The sequence below is a fragment of the Bubalus bubalis genome, chromosome 11 (genome assembly GCF_019923935.1).
Source record: "Bubalus bubalis isolate 160015118507 breed Murrah chromosome 11, NDDB_SH_1, whole genome shotgun sequence".
NCBI classification, from domain to species: Eukaryota; Metazoa; Chordata; class Mammalia; order Artiodactyla; family Bovidae; genus Bubalus; species Bubalus bubalis.
Genome location: NC_059167.1, coordinates 95,948,286 through 95,968,566, shown reverse-complemented (window position 1 = coordinate 95,968,566; position 20,281 = coordinate 95,948,286). Strand labels below are relative to the sequence as shown.

Sequence of the window (20,281 nt, the reverse complement as noted above, 5' to 3'; positions counted from 1 at the left end):
CTAGAGTGTGAGATGAGTTCAACTGTGCGGTAGTTTGAGCATTCTTTGGCATTGCCTTTCTTTGGGACTGGAATGACAACTGACATTTTCCAGTCCTGTGGCCACTGCTGAGTTTTCCAAATTTGCTGACATATTGAGTGCAGCACTTTCACAGCATCATCTTTTAGGATTTGAAATAGCTCAACTGGAATTCCATCACTTCCACTAGCTTTGTTTGTAGTAATGCTTCCTAAGACCTACTTGACTTAGCATTCCAGGATGTCTGGTTCTAGGTGAGTGATCACACCATCATGGTTATCTGGGTGATAGAGATGTTTTTTGTATAGTTCTGTGTATTTTTGCCACCTCTTCTTAATACCTTCTGCTTCTGTTAGGTCCATACCATTTCCGTCCTTTATTGTGCCCATCCTTGTATGAAATGTTCCCTTGGTTATCTCTAACTTTCTTGAAGAGATCTCTAGTCTTTCCCATTCTATTGTTTTCCTCTATTTCTTTGCACTGGTCACTTAGGAAGGCTTTCTTATCTCTCCTTGCTATTCTTTGGAACTCTGCATTCAGATGGATATATCTTTCCTTTTCTCCTTTGCATTCTGTGTCTCTTCTTTTCTCAGCTATTTGTAAGGCCTCCTCAGACAACGATTTTTCCTTTTTGTATTTCTTTTTCTTGGGGATGGTTTTCATCACAGCCTCCTGTACAATGTTAGGAACCTAGTGGTAATATATGGTACCATCTAGCGGTAAAACATGGTAACTGCACTGTTGCAGAATTAAGGTAAAGTGAAAAAGTGAAAGAAAGTGAAAGTGCTAGTTGCTCAATCGTGTCTGACTCTTAGGGACCCCATGTACTGTAGCTCACCAGGCTCCTCCATCCATGGAATTCTCCAGACAAGAATACTGGAATGGGCAGCCATTCCCTTCTCCAGGGGAATCTTCCCAACCCGGGGATTGAACCCGGGTCTCCTGCACTGCAGGCAGATTCTTTACCATCTGAGTCACAGGGAAGCCTCTAAAGAAGGTGAAGACCCAAATTAATCTTGAAACTGAGTTGAAGGATATAAGAAATACTTCCCTTCAATTTCCAAGAAGGGGCTTGGCATAACTGCTGTGAATTTAATGATGATAAAACACTAAGCAAAGTTAAAAGTGAGGAAGTAATTATGGTGAAGGTAGTGAAAGCAATAAATGAGTTAACAATAAAAACTGAATGGTACTAACGTAGAAGGAAAACAAATTCTTGGTCATCTTCCTTTCGAATTCATATAGTATTTGGTGATGAAGAGAAATTCAAAGAGACTGTTTTACTCAGAGCAAATATATGCTTTTTATTAATAGAATGATAATAAAATTGGATAATGATAATAGAATTATAATAAAATTGGCTGAGAGAAATATCAATAACCTCAGATATGCAGATGACACCACCCTTATGGCAGAAAGTGAAGAAGAATTAAAGAGCCTCTTGATGAAAGTGAAAGAGGAGAGTGAAATAGCTGGCTTAAAATTCAACATTCAGAAAACTAAGATCATGGCATCCAGTCCCATCATTTCATGGCAAATAGATGGGGAAAAAATGGAAAGAGTGACAGACTTTATTTTTGGGGGGCTCCAAAATCACTGCAGATGGTGACTGCAGCCATGAAATTTAAAGAAGCTTCCTCCTTGGAAGAAAAGCTATGACCAACCTAGACAGGATATTAAAAAGCAGAGATATTACTTTGCCAACAAAGGTCCATCTAGTTAAAGTTATGGTTTTTCCAGTAGTCATGTATGGATGTGAGAGTTGGACTATAAAGAAGGCTGAGTGCCAAAGAATTGATGCTTTTCAACTGTGGTGCTGGAGAAGACTCTTGGGAGTCCCTTGGTCTGCAAGGAGACCCAACCAGTCCATCCTAAAGGAAATCAGTCCTGAATATTTATTCATTGAAGGACTGCTGCTGAAACTGAAACTCTAATACTTTGGCCACCTGATGTGAACTGACTCATTGAAAAAGACCCTGATGCTGGGAAAGACTGAAGGCGGGAAAAGAAGGGGATGACAGAGGATAAGGTGATTGGGTGGCATCACTGACTCGATGGACATGAGTTTGAGTAAGCTCCGGGAGATGGTGATGGACAGTGAAGCCTGGTGTGCTGCAGTCCATGGGGTCGCAGAGTCTGACACAACTAAATGGCTGGACTGAACTGAAAATTGGATACTTCAAAGAGAACAGGCAGAATATTTCCATTCAATTTCATGTTATTTATGCATGCTTCGTTTAAACAATTATTAGTCTTCTTTCTATTGCCTGAAAATTGATCAATGAAGAAAGTGACTTATAAAGGTTCTTCTATATTTGTAGACTCAATGTAGTTCATTTCTTAGGTTATTAGGATCATGATTTCAAATTCTATTTATATGAAATATACATCAAGGATTTAAAAAAAATTTTTTAATTTACATACCTGTTCTTCTATTTTATCTTGTCTGTCAAGAGCAGCTTCAACAGCATCAAAGAACTCCTCTTCATTAATCAAACTGTTTGGGCCTTCCTGTTTAGACACACGGAGGGAGGAAAAAAAGCAGTTGATTCAAGAAAACAGAAAACAGTGATAGTCCTGGCATTAACTCTCGGAGAAAATTTAAAAGTGAGCCGTCAAACATTTTGGAACCAGTTAGTACACTAAGGTAATACACAGATGAACAACATATGTTCTATGCAAAACCTCTAGTGTTACAATTAATTCACTCACTTGGTACTCAAATACTTACTATATATTCACCAAGACTGTGTTAGGGCAGATACAGTTTAACGGGGCTGGTGAACTGCATGGCCAATTCTAGTCCACTGTCTACTTTCAGAATGGCCTTTAAGCTCAGCATTTCATTTTTAAGTGGCTGAGAAACAAGAGAGTAACATTTCAAAGAATTCCCTGGTGGGCCAGTGGTTAGGACTCTGCACTCGCCCTGACGAAGGTCCAAGTTCAACCTCTGGTTGGAAAAGTAAGACCCCACAAGTGGAGCGGTGTGCCCCCAAGCCCAAATCATGACATGGGAATTGTATGAGATTAGAGCTTTACTGGGACATAATCACGCCCATTCATTCATAGACTGTCCGTGTCGGCTTTCATGCTACAGTGGCAGAGCTGAGTACCTGTGATGTGAGTACTTGTCAGAAACCATATAGAATTGCAGGGAGGTTTTAAGTACAAAGTTGCAGAAGGTCTATAGCCAATGAAAAGTACCAACAGGGTTTCTGAAGGGGATCTTCGTAAGCAAAGACAATTACGTCACAGAGAAAGAAAAGCTGAACTGATGCTTGAAAGCCTGCTTAGGACAGTAAAGCAGTGGCTCTCAATCACTTGAGGAACTGCCTGGGGAACTTATTAAAATGAAAAGTCCCAGGCCCCAATTCACAGAAATTACTTTTCAGTAGGTCTTGGGTAGAGCCAGGAGTATGCATGTTAATAAGTCCTCCAAGTAGTTCTAATGCAAGTAGAACCTCAGCTACATCACAAGATAAAAATACAAAGAATAACAGCAAAATGGAAACAAGCAAGGTATGTACATATCTTGCGGTGATAAAACACATTTAAGTGGACTGAACAACAAGTAGACTATAAGCAGAATAACAGTGCTATTGGGGTCCAGAGTAGGCTACCCCATGGTTCTTAATGGCATATTGAGTATTTTGAATTAAAGTTACATAAGAAATGGCCGAGGCAAGAGGAACACTCTGACACTCCAGTCTCCCTGAAAACAGGAAACAAATCTCATGTGAAATGTGCATTCCCTGCATCCAGAGGTTGCTTTGTTGTTGCTGTTTAGCTGCTAAGTCGTGTGACTTCCAATCCCATGGATTATAGCCCGCCAGACTCCTTTGTCCATGGAATTTTCCAGGCAAGGATATTGGAGTACGTTGCGATTTCTTCCTCCAGGGGAACTTTCTGACTCAGGGATCAAGCCCTGGTGGATTCTTTACTACTGAGCCACCGTCCGAGGCCCTATCATCCTATCAATTCCTCAAAAATTTATTGTTTCTTTGTTGAATGAGCATAAAAGCTGGCTGCTTTGGCCTCTTTTTAGGTCCCATTTCTGTGAGACTCCGCCATGCAGATGAATTAAAATTTGTTTTTCTCTTATTAATCTGTCTCATGTCAATTTTATTATTAGTCCAGCCACAAGAACTCAAGGAGGTTAGAGGGGGAATATTCCTCTCCCCAGCAGCTTCATATTATGGTTAAACTGAAGGCTAAAAAGGCAGGCTTGGGTTTAAGTTTCCTAAATTTTTAAATATACAAAATAAGACAAATGAACTATTGTGGGTCTGTCTGGAATCTTTCCAATTAAGACTGAAAATTCCAAGTCGCCACAACTCCATTAAAAAGCCTGTAGTAACTCATCCCTACCCTGCCACAGCCTGGGGCCCCATAAGAAGAGCGGGAGGAACTGTGCTCTAGCGCTTGTTATTTGGCACAGGCATATTAGAAATCCTGATTCAGTGCAACAGTTCTAGAGGGTCATGAAAGTCACTTCAAAACCCCCCTGAACTTTTTAATTTAACTACAACACACATAAAAGTACACATCTCAATGAATTACCAAAATATCTGTTTGGCACGTGGATTATTCTGAGCTAGCTAAAAACAAACAAAGGCCTGAAAGATTCAGGAAGAAATTTTGATTTTCCCCTCTCAGGATCTAAAAAAGTTTTAGATAAAGTTTCTGTGCCGAGAACACAGTAATCACTAGAGAAATCTGCACGGAATGTGGGCTAGATGTTATGAGGGAAACTCAGCAGAATCTAGAGACCAGAGACGGCAGTGTGCCACACTTTCTTTACCAAACATCTGCTTTTCCATCTTCATGTGAATTACCTTACCTGTCTTTTAAGCTCCAAACCACTATGTCCCCATCTTTTGCCTTTAGCTGAAGATGCTATTTAAGGTGAGAGTTTCGGCCATTTTGGGGAGTTACTCAGTTTCCCTGGATTTCTCCCACATAGACATATCATTAAACCCTGATTTTCTCCTGTTAATCTGTCCTGTGTCAATTTAATTTGTCAATTTAATTTTTTTAGATGAGCCAGAAAAAACAAAGAAAGGTAGAGGAAGATTTATTCTTCCCTAACATAACCATCTAATGACCAGCTATATCATGAAAAAGGGTCCTGCAGGACGCCCTTTATAAAGCCAAAACATTTCAGACACTCAAATGTCAACAGCATCACTTTGGTCTCTGTTGATGTTACAAAACCATAAAATAGCCAAAATCTATTCTGAACTCAAAGGTTTTCTAATGATTTTTAAATTCTACTGATCATAACCACATCTATACTTTAAGAAGTTGTAATGCTCATTCAATCTATTCAAGAGTCAGAGTCTCAGGAGTCTACCAATTGGGAACTACAGTGTTAAAAATCTGAGAAAGAACTGGAATAAATTTTCCTTTATTAAAATACTTAAGTTCTCACTGCAAAAAAAAAAAAAAAAATTGTAAAAATGTAAGGTGATAGATATTGTGATCACATTACAGCATATATGTATATTAAAAGTTGCTCAGTCATGTCCGACTCTCTGTGACCCCATGGACTATACACTCCAAGGAATTCTCCAGGCCAGAATACTGGCGGAGGTAGCTTTTCCTTCTCCAGGGATCGAACCTAGGTCTCCCACACTGCAGGCAGATTCTTTACCAGCTGAGCCACAAGGGAAGCCCAAGAATACTGGAGTGGGTAGCCCATCCCTTCTCCAGCAGATCTTCCTGAGCCAGGAATTGAACCAGGGTCTCCTGCATTGCAGGTGGATTCTTTACCAACTGAGCTATCAATTCAGTTCAGTTGACTTGCTCAGTCATGTCTGACTTATTGCAACCCCATGAATCACAGCACGCCAGGCCTCCCTGTCCATCATCAACTCTCGGAGTTTACCCAAACTCATGTCCATTGAGTCGGTGATGCCATCCAGCCATCTCATCCTGTCGTCCCCTTCTTCTCCTGTCCCCAGTCCCTCCCAGCATCAGGGTCTTTTCCAATGAGTCAACTTTTCGAATGAGGTGGCCAAAGTACTGGAGTTTCAGCTCCAGCTTCAGTCCTTCCAATGAACACCTAGGACTGATCTCCTTTAGGATGGACTGGTTGGATCTCCTTGCAGGCCAAGGGACTCTCAAGAGTCTTCTCCAACACCACACTTCAAAAGCATCAATTCTTCGTCACTCAGCTTTCTTCACAGTCCAACTCTCACATCCATACATGACCACTGGAAAAACCATAGCTTTGACCAGATGGACCTGTGTTGGCAAAGTAATGTCTCTGCTTCTTAATATGTTATCTAGGTTGGTCATAACTTTCCTTCCAAGGAGTAGGCGTCTTTTAATTTCATGGCTGCAATCACCATCTGCAGTGATGGAAGCCCATATATGTGTGTGTGTGTGTGTGTGTGTGTGTACCAAAGCATTACATTGTACACCTTAAACTTACACAATGTTATATGTTAATTATATTTCAACTAAGTTGTAAATAAATAAATGTCCTCTGAAGTAAAAACAAAAAACTTAACTTTTCTATCTCATTAAGCTTGCCAAGGGAAAGAGCTATTTATTGCTAAGTCTATGGGACACTGCAGAGTCTTTATCTTACTTGACCTATTAGTAGAGTTTCTTATGCTAAGGATCTTCATTGGTGCCATCATCCTCCTCAGTTCAGTCAGTTCAGCTGCACACTTGTGTCTGACTTGGTGACCTCATGGACTGCAGCACGCCAGGCCTCCCTGTCCATCACCAACTCCTGGGGCTTGCTCAAACTCATGTCCATCAAATTGGTGATGCCATCCAACCATCTTATCCTGTCATCCCCTTCTCCTCCCGCCTTCAATCTTTCCCAGCATCAGGGTCTTTTCTGAGTCAGTTCTTCCCATCAGGTGGCCACAGTATTGGAGCTTCAGCTTCAGCATCAGTCCTTCCAATGAATATTCAGGACTGATTTCCTTTAGGATGGACTGGTTGGATCTCCTTGTAGTCCAAGGGACTCTTAGAAGTCTTCTCCAACACCACAGTTCAAAAGCATCAATTGTCCAGCACTCAGCTTTCTTTATAGTCCAACTCTCACATCCATACATGACTAGTGGAAAAACCACAGCTTTGACTACATGGACCTTTGTTGACAAAGTAATGTCTCTACTTTTTAATACGCTGTCTAGGTTTGTCATAGCTTTCCTCTGAGATTTGTAATTTCCCAGTCCTCTTAGGCTTCCCAGGTGGCTCTACTGGTAAAGAATTTGCTTGCCAATGCAGGAGACATAAGAGAACAGGGTTCAATCCCTGGGCTGGGCAGATCCTCAGGAGGAGGGTACAGCAACTCACTTCAATATTCATACTTAGAGAATCCCATGGACAGAGAAGCCTGGTAGGCTATGGTCCATGGACAGAGGAGCCTGGTGGGTTATGTAGTCTGTAGGGTCACAAAGGATCAGACATGACTGAAGCAACTTAGCATGCACTTGGGCTTCCCAGGTGACACCATCTGGGAATGCACCAGCCAATGCAGAAGACACAGGTTCATCCTTGGGTCAGGAAGATCCCTTGGAGTAGGGGAATGGCAACACACTCTAGTATTCTTTGCCTAGAAAATTCCATGGACAGAGGAGCCTGGTGGGCTATAGTCCATGGGGTTGCAAAGAGTTGGACACAACTAAGCATTCGCCTATGTACTGGGAAAAGTAAGCACTTTTTCGGGTTCCTGAGCAGGTTTCTCCTCTGTCTACTCCGTAAATGTGAGTGCTCCTCAGGGTTCCACCTTTGCTCTCCCCACAGCATTCTTACTATTTCTATGACTTCAGTCATCATCTGAAGATTCCCAAGTTCACAGCCTGTCATTTCACTCCTAACTGTAGATCTTTACATCTAATAATACATAAGATAGACTCCTCATGTGAATGTTTCAACTTCCATGCACCAGGTCTAAAACCTGTTCTTCTTCCCTCTCCACATCAATCTGTCTAAGGCAGAAACCTGGGCCTGTTCTTGAATTCCTTTTTTCTCTCATTCAGTTACCACATACTACTTTCCAAATATCTGATTTGTCCATGAACATTCCTGCTGTTCTATCCGAATTCAGTTCAGTTCAGTTCAGTCGCTCAGTCGTGTCCGACTCTTTGAGACCCCATGAATCGCAGCATGCCAGGCCTCCCTGTCCATCACCAACTCCCGGAGTTCACTCAGACTCACGTCCATCACGTCAGTGATGCCATCCAGCCATCTCATCCTCTGTCGTCCCCTTCTCCTCCTGCCCCCAATCCCTCCCAGCATCAGAATCTTTTCCAATAAGTCAACTCTTCGCATGAGGTGGCCAAAGTACTGGAGTTTCAGCTTCAGCATCATTCCTTCCGAAGAAATCCCAGGGTTGATCTCCTTCAGAATGGACTGGTTGGATCTCCTTGCAGTCCAAGGGACTCTCAAGAGTCTTCTCCAACACCACACTTCAAAAGCATCAATTCTTCGGCGCTCAGCCTTCTTCACAGTCCAACTCTCACATCCATACATGACCACAGGAAAAATCATAGCCTTGATTAGATGGACCTTTGTTGGCAAAGTAATATCTCTGCTTTTGAATATGCTATCTAGGTTAGTCATAACTTTCCTTCCAAGGAGTAAGCGTCTTTTAATTTCATGGCTGCAGTCATCATCTGCAGTGATTTGGGAGCCCAAAAAATAAAGTCTGACACTGTTTCCCCATCTACTTCCCATGAAGTGATGGGACCAGATGCCTTGATCTTCGCTTTCTGAATGCTGAGCTTTAAGCCAACTTTTTCACTCTCCACTTTCGCTTTCATCAAGAGGCTTTTTAGTTCCTCTTCACTTTCTACCATAAGGGTGGTGTCATCTGCATATCTGAGGTGATTGATATTTCTCCTGGCAATCTTGATTCCAGCTTGTGTTTCTTCCAGTCCGGCGTTTCTCATGATGTACTCTGCATATAAGTTAAATAAGCAGGGTGACAATATACAGCCTTGACATACTCCTTTTCCTATTTGGAACCAGTCTGTTGTTCCATGTCCAGTTCTAACTGTTGCTTCCTGACCTGCATTACAGATTTCTCAAGAGGCAGCTCAGGTGGTCTGGTATTCCCATCTCTTTCAGAATTTTCCAGTTTCTTGTGATCCACACAGTCAAAAGCTTTGGCATAGTCCATAAAACAGAAATAGATGTTTTTCTGGAACTCTCGTGCTTTTTCCATGATCCAGTGGATGTTGGCGATCTGATCTCTGGTTCCTCTGCCTTTTCTAAAACCAGCTTGAACATCAGGAAGTTCACGGTTCACATATTGTTGAAGCCTGGCTTGGAGAATTTTGAGCATTACTTTACCAGCATGTGAGATGAGTGCAATTGTGCGGTAGTTTGAGCATTCTTTGGCATTGCCTTTCTTTGGCACTGGAATGAAAACGGACCTTTTCCAGTCCTGTGGCCACTGCTGAGTTTTCCAAATTTGCTGGCATATTGAGTGCAACACTTTCACAGCATCCTCTTTCAGGATTTGAAAGAGCTCAACTGGAATTCCATCACCTCCACTAGTTTTGTTCGTAGTGATGCATTCTAAGGCCCACGTGACTTCACATTCCAGGATGTCTGGCTCTAGATGAGTGATCACACCATCGTGATTAACTTGGCCGTGAAGCTCTTTTTTGTACAGTTCTTCTGTGTATTCTTGCCACCTCTTCTTAATATCTTCTGCTTGTGTTAGGTCTATACCATTTCTGTTCTTTATCAAGCCCATCTTTGCATGAAATGTTCCCTTATATCTCTAATTTTCTTGAAGAGATCTCTAGTCTTTCCCATTCTGTTGTTTTGCTCTATTTCTTTGCACTGATGGCTAAGGAAGGCTTTCTTATCTCTCCTTGCTATTCTTCGGAACTCTGCAGTCAGATGCTTATATCTTTCCTTTTCTCCTTTGCTTTTTGCTTCTCTTCTTTTCACAGCTATTTGTAAGGCCTCCCCAGACAGCCATTTTGCTTTTCTGTATTTCTTTTCCATGGGGATGGTCTTGATCCCTGTCTCCCGTACAATGTCACGAACCTCATTCCATAGTTCATCAGGCACTCTATCAGATCTAGGCCCTTAAATCTATTTCTCACTTCCACTGTATAATCATAAGGGATTTGATTTCGGTCATACCTGAATGGTCTAGTGGTTTTCCCGATTTTCTTCAATTTAAGTCTGAATTTGGTAATAAGGAGTTCATGATCTGAGCCACGGTCAGCTCCTGGACAGAATGTGGTCCATTGGAGAAGGGAATGGCTAACCACTTCAGTATTCTTGCCTTGAGAACCCCATGAACAGTATGAAAAGGCAAAATGATAGAATATTGAAAGAGGAACTCCCCAGGTCAGTAGGTGCCCAATATGCTACTGCAGATCAGTGGAGAAATAACTCCAGAAAGAATGAAAGGATGGAGCCAAAGCAAAAACAATACCCAGCTGTGGATGTGACTGGTGATAGAAGCAAGGTCCGATGCTATAAAGAGCAATATTGCATAGGAACCTGGAATGTCAGGTCCATGAATCAAGGCAAATTGGAAGTGGTCAAACAAGAGATGGCAATAGTGAATGTTGACATTCTAGGATTCAACGAACTAAAATGGACTGGAATGGGTGAATTTAACTCAGATGACCATTATATCTACTACTGCAGGCAGGAATCCCTCAGAAGAAATGGAGTAGCCATCATGGTCAACAAAAGAGTCCCGAAATGCAGTATACTTGGATGCAATCTCAAAAAGGACAGAATGATCTCTGTTTGTTTCCAAGGCAAACCATTCAATATCACAGTAATCCAAGTCTATGCCCCAACCAGTAATGCTGAAGAAGCTGAAGTTGAACGGTTCTATGAAGACCTACAAGATCTTTTAGAACTAACACCCAAAAAAGATGTCCTTTTCATTATAGGGGACTGGAATGCAAAAGTAGGAAGTCAAGAAACACCTGGAGTAACAGGCAAATTTGGCCTTGGAGTACAGAATGAAGCAGGGCAAAGGCTAATAGAGTTTTGCCAAGAAAATGCACTGGTCATAACAAACACCCTCTTCCAACAACACAAGAGAAGACTCTACACATGGACATCACCAGATGGTCAACACGGAAATCAGACTGATTATATTCCTTGCAGCCAAAGATGGAGAAGCTCCATACAGTCAACAAAAACAAGACCAGGAGCTGACTGTGGCTCAGATCATGAACTCCTTGTTACCAAATTCAGACTTAAATTGAAGAAACTAGGGAAATCCAAATTTAAGCTACCTTCAATTCTTACCTCTAATACCGAGAGAGTCTCCAAGCCCTTAGTCACAAGTGTCATCTTCAGTCTACCTCTTCACTGCAGGAAGCAGGAATGACTTTCTAAACTGTAGATCTGGAAAGTTCCTGTACCTCAAACCCATTGCCTGAGGCAGATTTTTGCAGCCAGTCTTGCCACTCCCTACTTTGGACAGGCCCCACCCTCCACATATAAGTTCCTTGTTTTACCCTGGGGCAAAATGCTCTCTTTTCTTTCTGGGTCTTCAAATGTTTTCTTTTCAGCACCTACAAGCAAACACTTTCCAGTCTATCCACTTGGTTAACAAATACTAAGCTCAGTCCTTCTTAAGGTTTTAGCTCAGATGTTACTACACCTGGAAGCCATCCCTGACTTAATATCCTCCCAGTGTTAAAGTGTTCCATAACGAACATTATTCTAATCACCCATTAACTACTCTGTGTTCCCATTATATATGTACTTAGTCGGATTCCCCAGCAGCTTAGTGGTAAAGAACCCACCTGCCAATTCAGGAGACACAGGTTCAATCCCTGGGTCAGGAAGATCCCCTGGAGAAGGAAACAGCAACCTATTCCAGTACTCTTGCTTAGGAAATCCCATAGACAGAGGAAACTGGCAGGCTATAGTCCACCAGGTTGCAAAGAGTCAGACATGACTTACTGACTAAACAACAACAAGGTCCTTGGGCAGGATCCTTGTTTGTCTTATTCTTAAAATATCACCCATGCCCAGCAGGGCTTCCCTGATGGCTCACCTGGTAAAGAATCCACCTGTAATGCAGGAGACCTAGGTTTGATCCCTGGGATGGGAAGATCCCCTGGAGAAGGGAAAGGCTACTCACTCCAGTATTCTGGCCTGGAGAATCCCATGGACTGTATAGTCCATGGGGTTGCAAAGAGTCGGACACAACTGAATGACTTTCACTTTCAGTGTTTATAAAACCGAGATGAATGATGATGACGATAATGGGCTTTTAAAATTTCATTCATGATTTTAAAGTGTTTGCTTGTTCACTTTTATGCCTAGCAGTGTCTTGCGTTACTTAAATCTTAAGGAATGGATTTAAGATTATAATTTCTGAGGCTGCAGATGACAGAAACAGCTAAATCTTTGTTCAATAACTAGAACACTGAATGTTTGATAAGAACAAAACAAAGTCAAAGTTTGAATTAGTGTCTAAAATCCAGTGGCTCAAAACTTGAAAAGGAGAAAAATGTGTAAGAACAGGCACTAGTTTAAGGATTATATAACTTGAAACTACAGGGATTTGACGTAAAATTCGTATTTTATGACAAGATAAAAATTTAAACATAGAAAAAAACTTTTCTCTGCCCTTTGGCCCACCTTTCCCCTCCATTATTTATTGTATATCTGCATTATGCATCATGACCAAATCTTCCCCATCAGGAAAAATACCTGCCTAAGGGCTTCCTTTGGAGAAGGCAATGGCACCCCACCCCAGTACTCTTGCCTAGAAAATCCCATGGACGGAGGAGCTTGGTAAGCTGCAGTCCATGGGGTCGCTAAGAGCTGGACACAACTGAGCTACTTCACTTTCACTTTTCACTTTGCCTGGAGAATCCCAGGGACGGGGGAGCCTGGTGGGCTGCCATCTATGGGGTTGCACAGAGTCGGACACGACTGAAGTGACTTAGCAGCAAGGGCTTCCTTGATGGCTCAGCTGGTAAAGAATCTGCCTGCAATGCAGGAGACCTGGGTTTGACCCCTGGGTTGGGAAGATCCCCCGGAGAAGGGAATGGCTACCTACTCCAGGATTCTGGCCTGGAGAATTCCATGGACTGTATAGACCACGGGGTCGCAAAGAGTAGGACATGACTGAGTAACTTTCACTTTTCAATCCTAACGCAATAGTTTCCTAGTATCAACAAGACAACTCCTAAAAAGATAAACTTCTTTCTTGATCCTGTAAGGCATCACATGACATCACTTTATTCCTATAGAACTGGGTTGCACAAACTGTCGATATTACATCATTTTATGTACTGCTCCCGTCTCAAGTTACACTACTGTGCTTTGACTTCTAATGGGCAGAACAGTTCTCCTCAATTTGGCTTGAATACAATTTTCCATTTCTTTCTCAGATAGACTGATTAATTTTTATCAACATGCATGGTTTAGCTGGCAGGATGTCAGAGATGCCTACTAAATGACACTTGGGAGTCCACGCAGAACCCATGCTCAGTGACAAGCATGGGCCTACAGAGCCCCACCAGCTTACCAGGACTCCTCAGTTCTGGAGAGCTCTCCTAGAATCCCATCTCATAGTCTGAATGATGATCCTGAAAATTTTATTCATGCTATTTCACTTAAGATTTGGAGTCTCAAGGGGCACTTGTGCACTTCTTAAGCAGGACCTAGGGATTCTGGACAAGGGTCCCAGGGAAACACAGATGGCTGGGTATTTGTTAAATTTGGCTTAAATTAAAAAAAAAAAAAAAAAAAAAGGTTGATATATGGGCTGAACAAAGCTTTTGTTAGTGAAATGAGAGAATGAATTACTCAGCTCTGAGAATAAGGGAGCTCCACTACAATCATTAAGTAAATTAAGTAAACACTACTCCTGGGGGGAACTGAGGGGAAGCACAAGCGAGGCTGATCACCTATGGTCCGGGCACCAGTGGCAGCTGCAGGCTGTCACAGGGAGAACCACGCCCTGCGAGGTGAGCTCCTTGGGGCCAGACTCAGAACAAGCACACATCTGATCTGACACACTGTCCTCAGAATGTTGTTCAGATCATATCTCATATCCCACATCTGAATTAGGCTACAAAATAGTGAGAAATTGTGCCTTACAGCCAAACCCTTTGGGTGGACAGTCACCACTGGGAATACTAACTGGGTTTATGTATGCTTGCAAGTTCTTAAATGCAACTAGAGGACTTCAGCCCTGAAATGGTCGCAATAGGTTCTTTTAGCACTTCCAAACTGATTTTTTGCAACATCAGTAAGTTTTTCTTTTCTAAAATTATATTAGCAGGGAAAAATATTCATCAGGCTAGCTTCTTAGACCCTTTGAGTGGGAAAGTCTACTAAATTGTAAAGATTTTACAGAGTTCTCATCTTAAATATCGTACCTCTTTTAATTGGTAAACATAAGCCCCCAAAGACTTCAAAATTTCAAAAGTCTCATTGAAACATTTGTTGTAAAAGGCTAAAAAAAAAGATTAATGATATAAAAGGTACCTAAAACTTTAACTACTGTTCCCCACTATTAATAATCTGCCGTTTGAATTGCCTTTCTACTCACAAAACACTATCAAATGGTTACTTTTAGGAATAGGAACACATAAGAGGCTTGTAGGCAAGCCTCTTCAGATCAAAGGCCAAACAAGGGCCACAGTTAGAATTTCCTAAACCCAGGGAGAATCCTCAAAATTGTTTACAAATGGATTACCAAGTTGGGAGGTGGGAGGCCAATGGTTTGACTAAACTGACCATAGGTGATACTTGAAGCCTGACAGAATTTGAGAGGGCTAGCTGGGAAGAGGCTCTCCCCCCACCCCGCCCCCTGTAAGCTAAATGAAGGAAAGAAAGATTCCAACAAAAGCGAATGGGTATGTCAGTCCTTTGCTGGTGTCACTAAGATGGCCACCCAATTCTTTGAGAAAGGGGGAAAAAAAAAAAGCCAAACCAAAAACCTTATTTTACAAATCTAGCCGTTACAGCACCAGAAGGGTAGCTCCAGAAATAATCAAAAGCCCACCAATCCTTTTACCACTCCCAAAATGTCCCCTAATTATCTTAAGAGGTTTGTAAATAAACGAAAAAATAATAATTCTGGCCTTGAGGTGGGGTAGATAACTTGTTACTTGACTTCTCAAATAGAAATGTGAAGTGTCTCTCATCAGTCAGTTCAGCTCAGTTCAGTCGCTCAGTCGTGTCCGACTCTTTGAGACCCCATGAATTGCAGCATGCCAGGCCTCCCTGTCCATCACCAACTCCCGGAGTTCACCCAAACTCATGTCCATCAAATCGGTGATGTCTCTCATAAATACTAGTAAAAAGAGTTTAACAATCTGAACAAGTGATCTTGATTTGTTCCATTTGGCAGAAACCCAATTAGAATTCAACTTCTTTCATAACTGATGGATTTTACATCACTACATCTGATTTTTGGCTGAAATTCAGTAATAGGTGTGTTTCCTCATATCTATATATGAGTGCTGTAGATGTGTGGTACTGTCAGAATTATTTGGTAAAATAGTTCTATTTAATTGGTTTAAAGGCAATTAAGCTTTTATGTAAGTACTCAGAAATATATAAGAACCTGGTCAGAATGAATTTCAGGTTTATATGGTCCACGATATATTTAGTACTGACTTTATATCTGTTATTAAGTTAGCTTAAGCTTGTTTGCTTAATTAATACAGACATGTCTTTAGAGCATCAGTTCAGTTCAGTTCAGTCGCTCAGTCATAGCCGACTCTTCGCGACCCCATGAATCGCAGCACGCCTGGCCTCCCTGTCCATCACCAACTCCCAGAGTTCACTCAGACTCACGTCCACCGAGTCAGTGATGCCATCCAGCCATCTCATCCTCTGTCGTCCCCTTCTCCTCCTGCCCCCAATTTCTCCCAGCATCAGGGTCTTATCCAATGAGTCAACTCTTCGCATGAGGTGGCCAAAGTACTGGAGTTTCAGCTTCAGCATCATTCCCTCCAAAGAAATCCCAGGGCTGATCTCCTTCAGAATGGACTGGTTGGATCTCCTTGCAGTCCAAGGGACTCTCAAGAGTCTTCTCCAACACCACACTTCAAAAGCATCAATTCTTCGGCACTCAGCCTTCTTCACAGTCCAACTCTCACATCCATACATGACCACAGGAAAAATCATAGCCTTGACTAGACGGACCTTTTTTGGCAAAGTAATGTCTCTGCTTTTGAATATGCTATCTAGGTTGGTCATAACTTTTCTTCCAAGGAGTAAGCGTCTTTTAATTTCATGGCTGCAGTCATCATCTGCAGTGATTTTGGAGCGCCCCAAAATAAAGTCTGACACTGTTTCCACTGTTTCCCCATCTATTTGCCATGAAGTGATGGGACCAGATGCCATGATCTTCGCTTTCTGAATGTTAAGCTTTAAGCCAACTTTTTCACTCTCCACTATCACTTTCATCAAGAGGCTTTTTAGTTCCTCTTCACTTTCTGCCATAAGGGTGGTGTCATCTGCATATCTGAGGTGATTGATATTTCTCCCGGCAATCTTGATTCCAGCTTGTGTTTCTTCCAGTCCGGCATTTCTCATGATGTACTCTGCATATAAGTTAAATAAGCAGGGTGACAATATACAGCCTTGACATACTCCTTTTCCTATTTGGAACCAGTCTGTTGTTCCATGTCCAGTTCTAACTGTTGCTTCCTGACCTGCATACAGATTTCTCAAGAGGCAGCTCAGGTGGTCTGGTATTCCCATCTCTTTCAGAATTTTCCAGTTTCTTGTGATCCACACAGTCAAAAGCTTTGGCATAGTCCATAAAACAGAAATAGATGTTTTTCTGGAACTCTCGTGCTTTTTCCATGATCCAGTGGATGTTGGCGATCTGATCTCTGGTTCCTCTGCCTTTTCTAAAACCAGCTTGAACATCAGGAAGTTCACGGTTCACATATTGTTGAAGCCTGGCTTGGAGAATTTTGAGCATTACTTTACCAGCACGTGAGATGAGTGCAATTGTGCGGTAGTTTGAGCATTCTTTGGCATTGCCTTTCTTTGGCACTGGAATGAAAACGGACCTTTTCCAGTCCTGTGGCCACTGCTGAGTTTTCCAAATTTGCTGGCATATTGAGTGCAACACTTTCACAGCATCCTCTTTCAGGATTTGAAAGAGCTCAACTGGAATTCCATCACCTCCACTAGTTTTGTTCGTAGTGATGCATTCTAAGGCCCACGTGACTTCACATTCCAGGATGTCTGGCTCTAGATGAGTGATCACACCATCGTGATTAACTTGGCCGTGAAGCTCTTTTTTGTACAGTTCTTCTGTGTATTCTTGCCACCTCTTCTTAATATCTTCTGCTTGTGTTAGGTCTATACCATTTCTGTTCTTTATCAAGCCCATCTTTGCATGAAATGTTCCCTTATATCTCTAATTTTCTTGAAGAGATCTCTAGTCTTTCCCATTCTGTTGTTTTGCTCTATTTCTTTGCACTGATGGCTAAGGAAGGCTTTCTTATCTCTCCTTGCTATTCTTTGGAACTCTGCAGTCAGATGCTTATATCTTTCCTTTTCTCCTTTGCTTTTTGCTTCTCTTCTTTTCACAGCTATTTGTAAGGCCTCCCCAGACAGCCATTTTGCTTTTCTGTATTTCTTTTCCATGGGGATGGTCTTGATCCCTGTCTCCCGTACAATGTCACGAACCTCATTCCATAGTTCATCAGGCACTCTATCAGATCTAGGCCCTTAAATCTATTTCTCACTTCCACTGTATAATCATAAGGGATTTGATTTCGGTCATACCTGAATAGTCTAGTGGTTTTCCCGATTTTCTTCAATTTAAGTCTGAATTTGGCAATAAGGAGTTCATGATCTGAGCCACAGTCAGCTCCCGGTCTTGTTTTTGCTGACTATAAAGAGCTTCTCCATCTTTGGCTGTAAAGAATATAATCAATCTGATTTCGGTGTTGACCATCTGGTGATGTCCATGTGTAGAGTCTTCTCTTGTGTTTTTGGAAGAAGGGTGTTTGCTATGACCAGTTCATGTTCTTGGCAAAACTCTATTAGTCTTTGCCCTGCTTCATTCCGTATTCCAAGGCCAAATTTGCCTGTTACTCCAGGTGTTTCTTGACTTCCTACTTTTGCATTCCAGTCCCCTATAATGAAAAGGACATCTTTTTTGGGTGTTAGTTCTAAAAGGTCTTGTAGGTCTTCATAGAACCATTCGACTTCAGCTTCTTCAGCGTTACTGGTTGGGGCATAGACTTGGATTACTGTGATATTGAATGGTTTGCCTTGGAAACGAACAGAGATCATTCTGTCGTTTTTGAGATTGCATCCAAGTACTGCATTTCAGGACTCTTTTGTTGACCATGATGGCTACTCCATTTCTTCTGAGGGATTCCTGCCCGCAGTAGTAGATACAATGGTCATCTGAGTTAAATTCACCCATTCCAGTCCATTTTAGTTCGCTGATTCCTAGAATGTCAACATTCACTCTTGCCATCTCTTGTTTGAGCACTTTAGAGCATAATACTTTTATTATACTTAAATTTACTAGAAATCAAATAAAATCTTAGTATTCCTGTTAGAAAATTATTCAGCAAGTAAAAATAACAATACGATGAAACTTTTAACCCTTTAGGAACAATTTATGTTTTGGGAATGTTTATATAAAATACTCCTTCTAGATTTTGGTAACTTGAACTTTAAAATTGCGCTTAATTAAAATAAATAATGGGAATCCACTGAATACCCAAGTCGTTTCCAAGTAAGATATTCGGACATTATTTACAGAACACAGGTTTCCTTTTGCAGAGAAACTCCTAAAAGGTACTTAGAGGATTATTAATATGATGCCACATTAAGACATTTTCTGTAAGAAAGTGAATGTTTTCTAGGAACAAATAGTATTTATAAACTTGCCAATCTAAATAATAATGTAAAACACAGTTTATAAGTGCTTACTTTTTACTAGAAACCAGGTTTTAAGGTTAAGAATTATAATATATATAACTAAAGCTACTAAAATATTAAGGGAAACATTTTAGTATGCAAGGAAGATGGGAAGCATGTTTTCACTAAAAGACGATGAAAGGGACTTCAGGGGTGGTTCAGTGCCTAAGAATCCACACTCCCAATGCAGGGGACCCAGGTGCGATCCCTGGCCAGGGAACTGGATCCCAGATGCTGCAACTAAGAGTTCACATGCCACAACTAAAGATTACATGTGCCCCAACTAAGACCTGGTGCAGCCAAATAAATACATAAATAAAAAAATTTAAATACATGAATAAAAAGTATGAGGAATGGAAAGGCTTTTTTTAAAAGGGGAAGATGGGATAGTTTTGTCTTAGAGCTAGCTGGTTGTTTCTGAATGGAAATAACGGAAAAAATAATACGATACAGAAAGCTGTTAAAGGGTTGAGGAAAAGGAACACTGAGAAAAAAGTTTTGTACATGGTTGGGAATGGCTAAGATAAGACTGAATTAAGAAAGTGATTTTTAAAGGTAAAGTATACGAAACTTGAATTTAGTTTTCTCTCTGAGAAGACAGAACTGAGCTGCTTTTAGTAAGAGATAGTGTGAGTTTCTTTGCCTTTTGGTGATTTATGACAACCTTTGAGCTCTTTTACTGTCATGCTGGTTAAATGACACTGACCTATGATCCTATTTAACCAGGTTTTTGAAAGTTTTTGGTATTTTTGACAAACTTTTCAAAGATCAACTTCTAAATGAAGTTCACCGGACCTTTAGTTAACTTTGAGGTTTTTCAAAGGGTCCCTGGTATATCTTAAATTATTTGTTTTCTCTCCATCTCAGAGAGAAGATTAATTAACTATTGGGCTTATTTGGTATGTTACATTACATGGGAAGTACTGTCAAATTTTAGTGGTGATAAAACTTCTGAGGGCCTATTAAATGGGTAAATGTTATTACTAGAAAGTCTAGCTTCCCTGGTGGCTCAAACGGTAAAGAATATGCCTGTGATGTAGGAGACGCAGGTTTGATCCCTGGGTTGGGAGGATCCCCTGGAGGAGGAAATGGCAACCCATTCCAGTATTCTTGCCTGGAAAGTTCCATGGACAGAGGAGCCTGATGGGCTACAGTCAATGGGGAGTCTGATGGGCTATAGTCTATGGGGTTGCAAAGAGTTGTTTATAACTGAGCAACTAACTCTTTTACTTTTATAGAAATTCTAGAAATTACATGGAACTCCTAAAATGTCCTGGTAACATGTTATCAGTTATAATTCTAGAAATTATCTTAAATTGTTTTATGTCACAGCAGTAACGAAGTTTGTCAACTGGACTGGAATCAGGTCTTTAAC

General features: G+C 41.3%; 1 protein-coding gene across 3 annotated transcripts in view; it reads right to left on the bottom strand.

Moving 5' to 3' along the window:
* The window catches only part of CERT1 (ceramide transporter 1), a 132,805-nt gene that overhangs the window by 27,678 nt on the left and 84,846 nt on the right, over positions 1-20,281 (bottom strand). For all 3 annotated transcript variants that reach the window (XM_025296391.3, XM_006074038.4, XM_006074037.4), the window contains exon 10: positions 2,443-2,529. In XM_025296391.3, the coding sequence (XP_025152176.2) occupies positions 2,443-2,529 (87 nt within the window). The remainder of the gene's footprint in view (positions 1-2,442; positions 2,530-20,281) is intronic.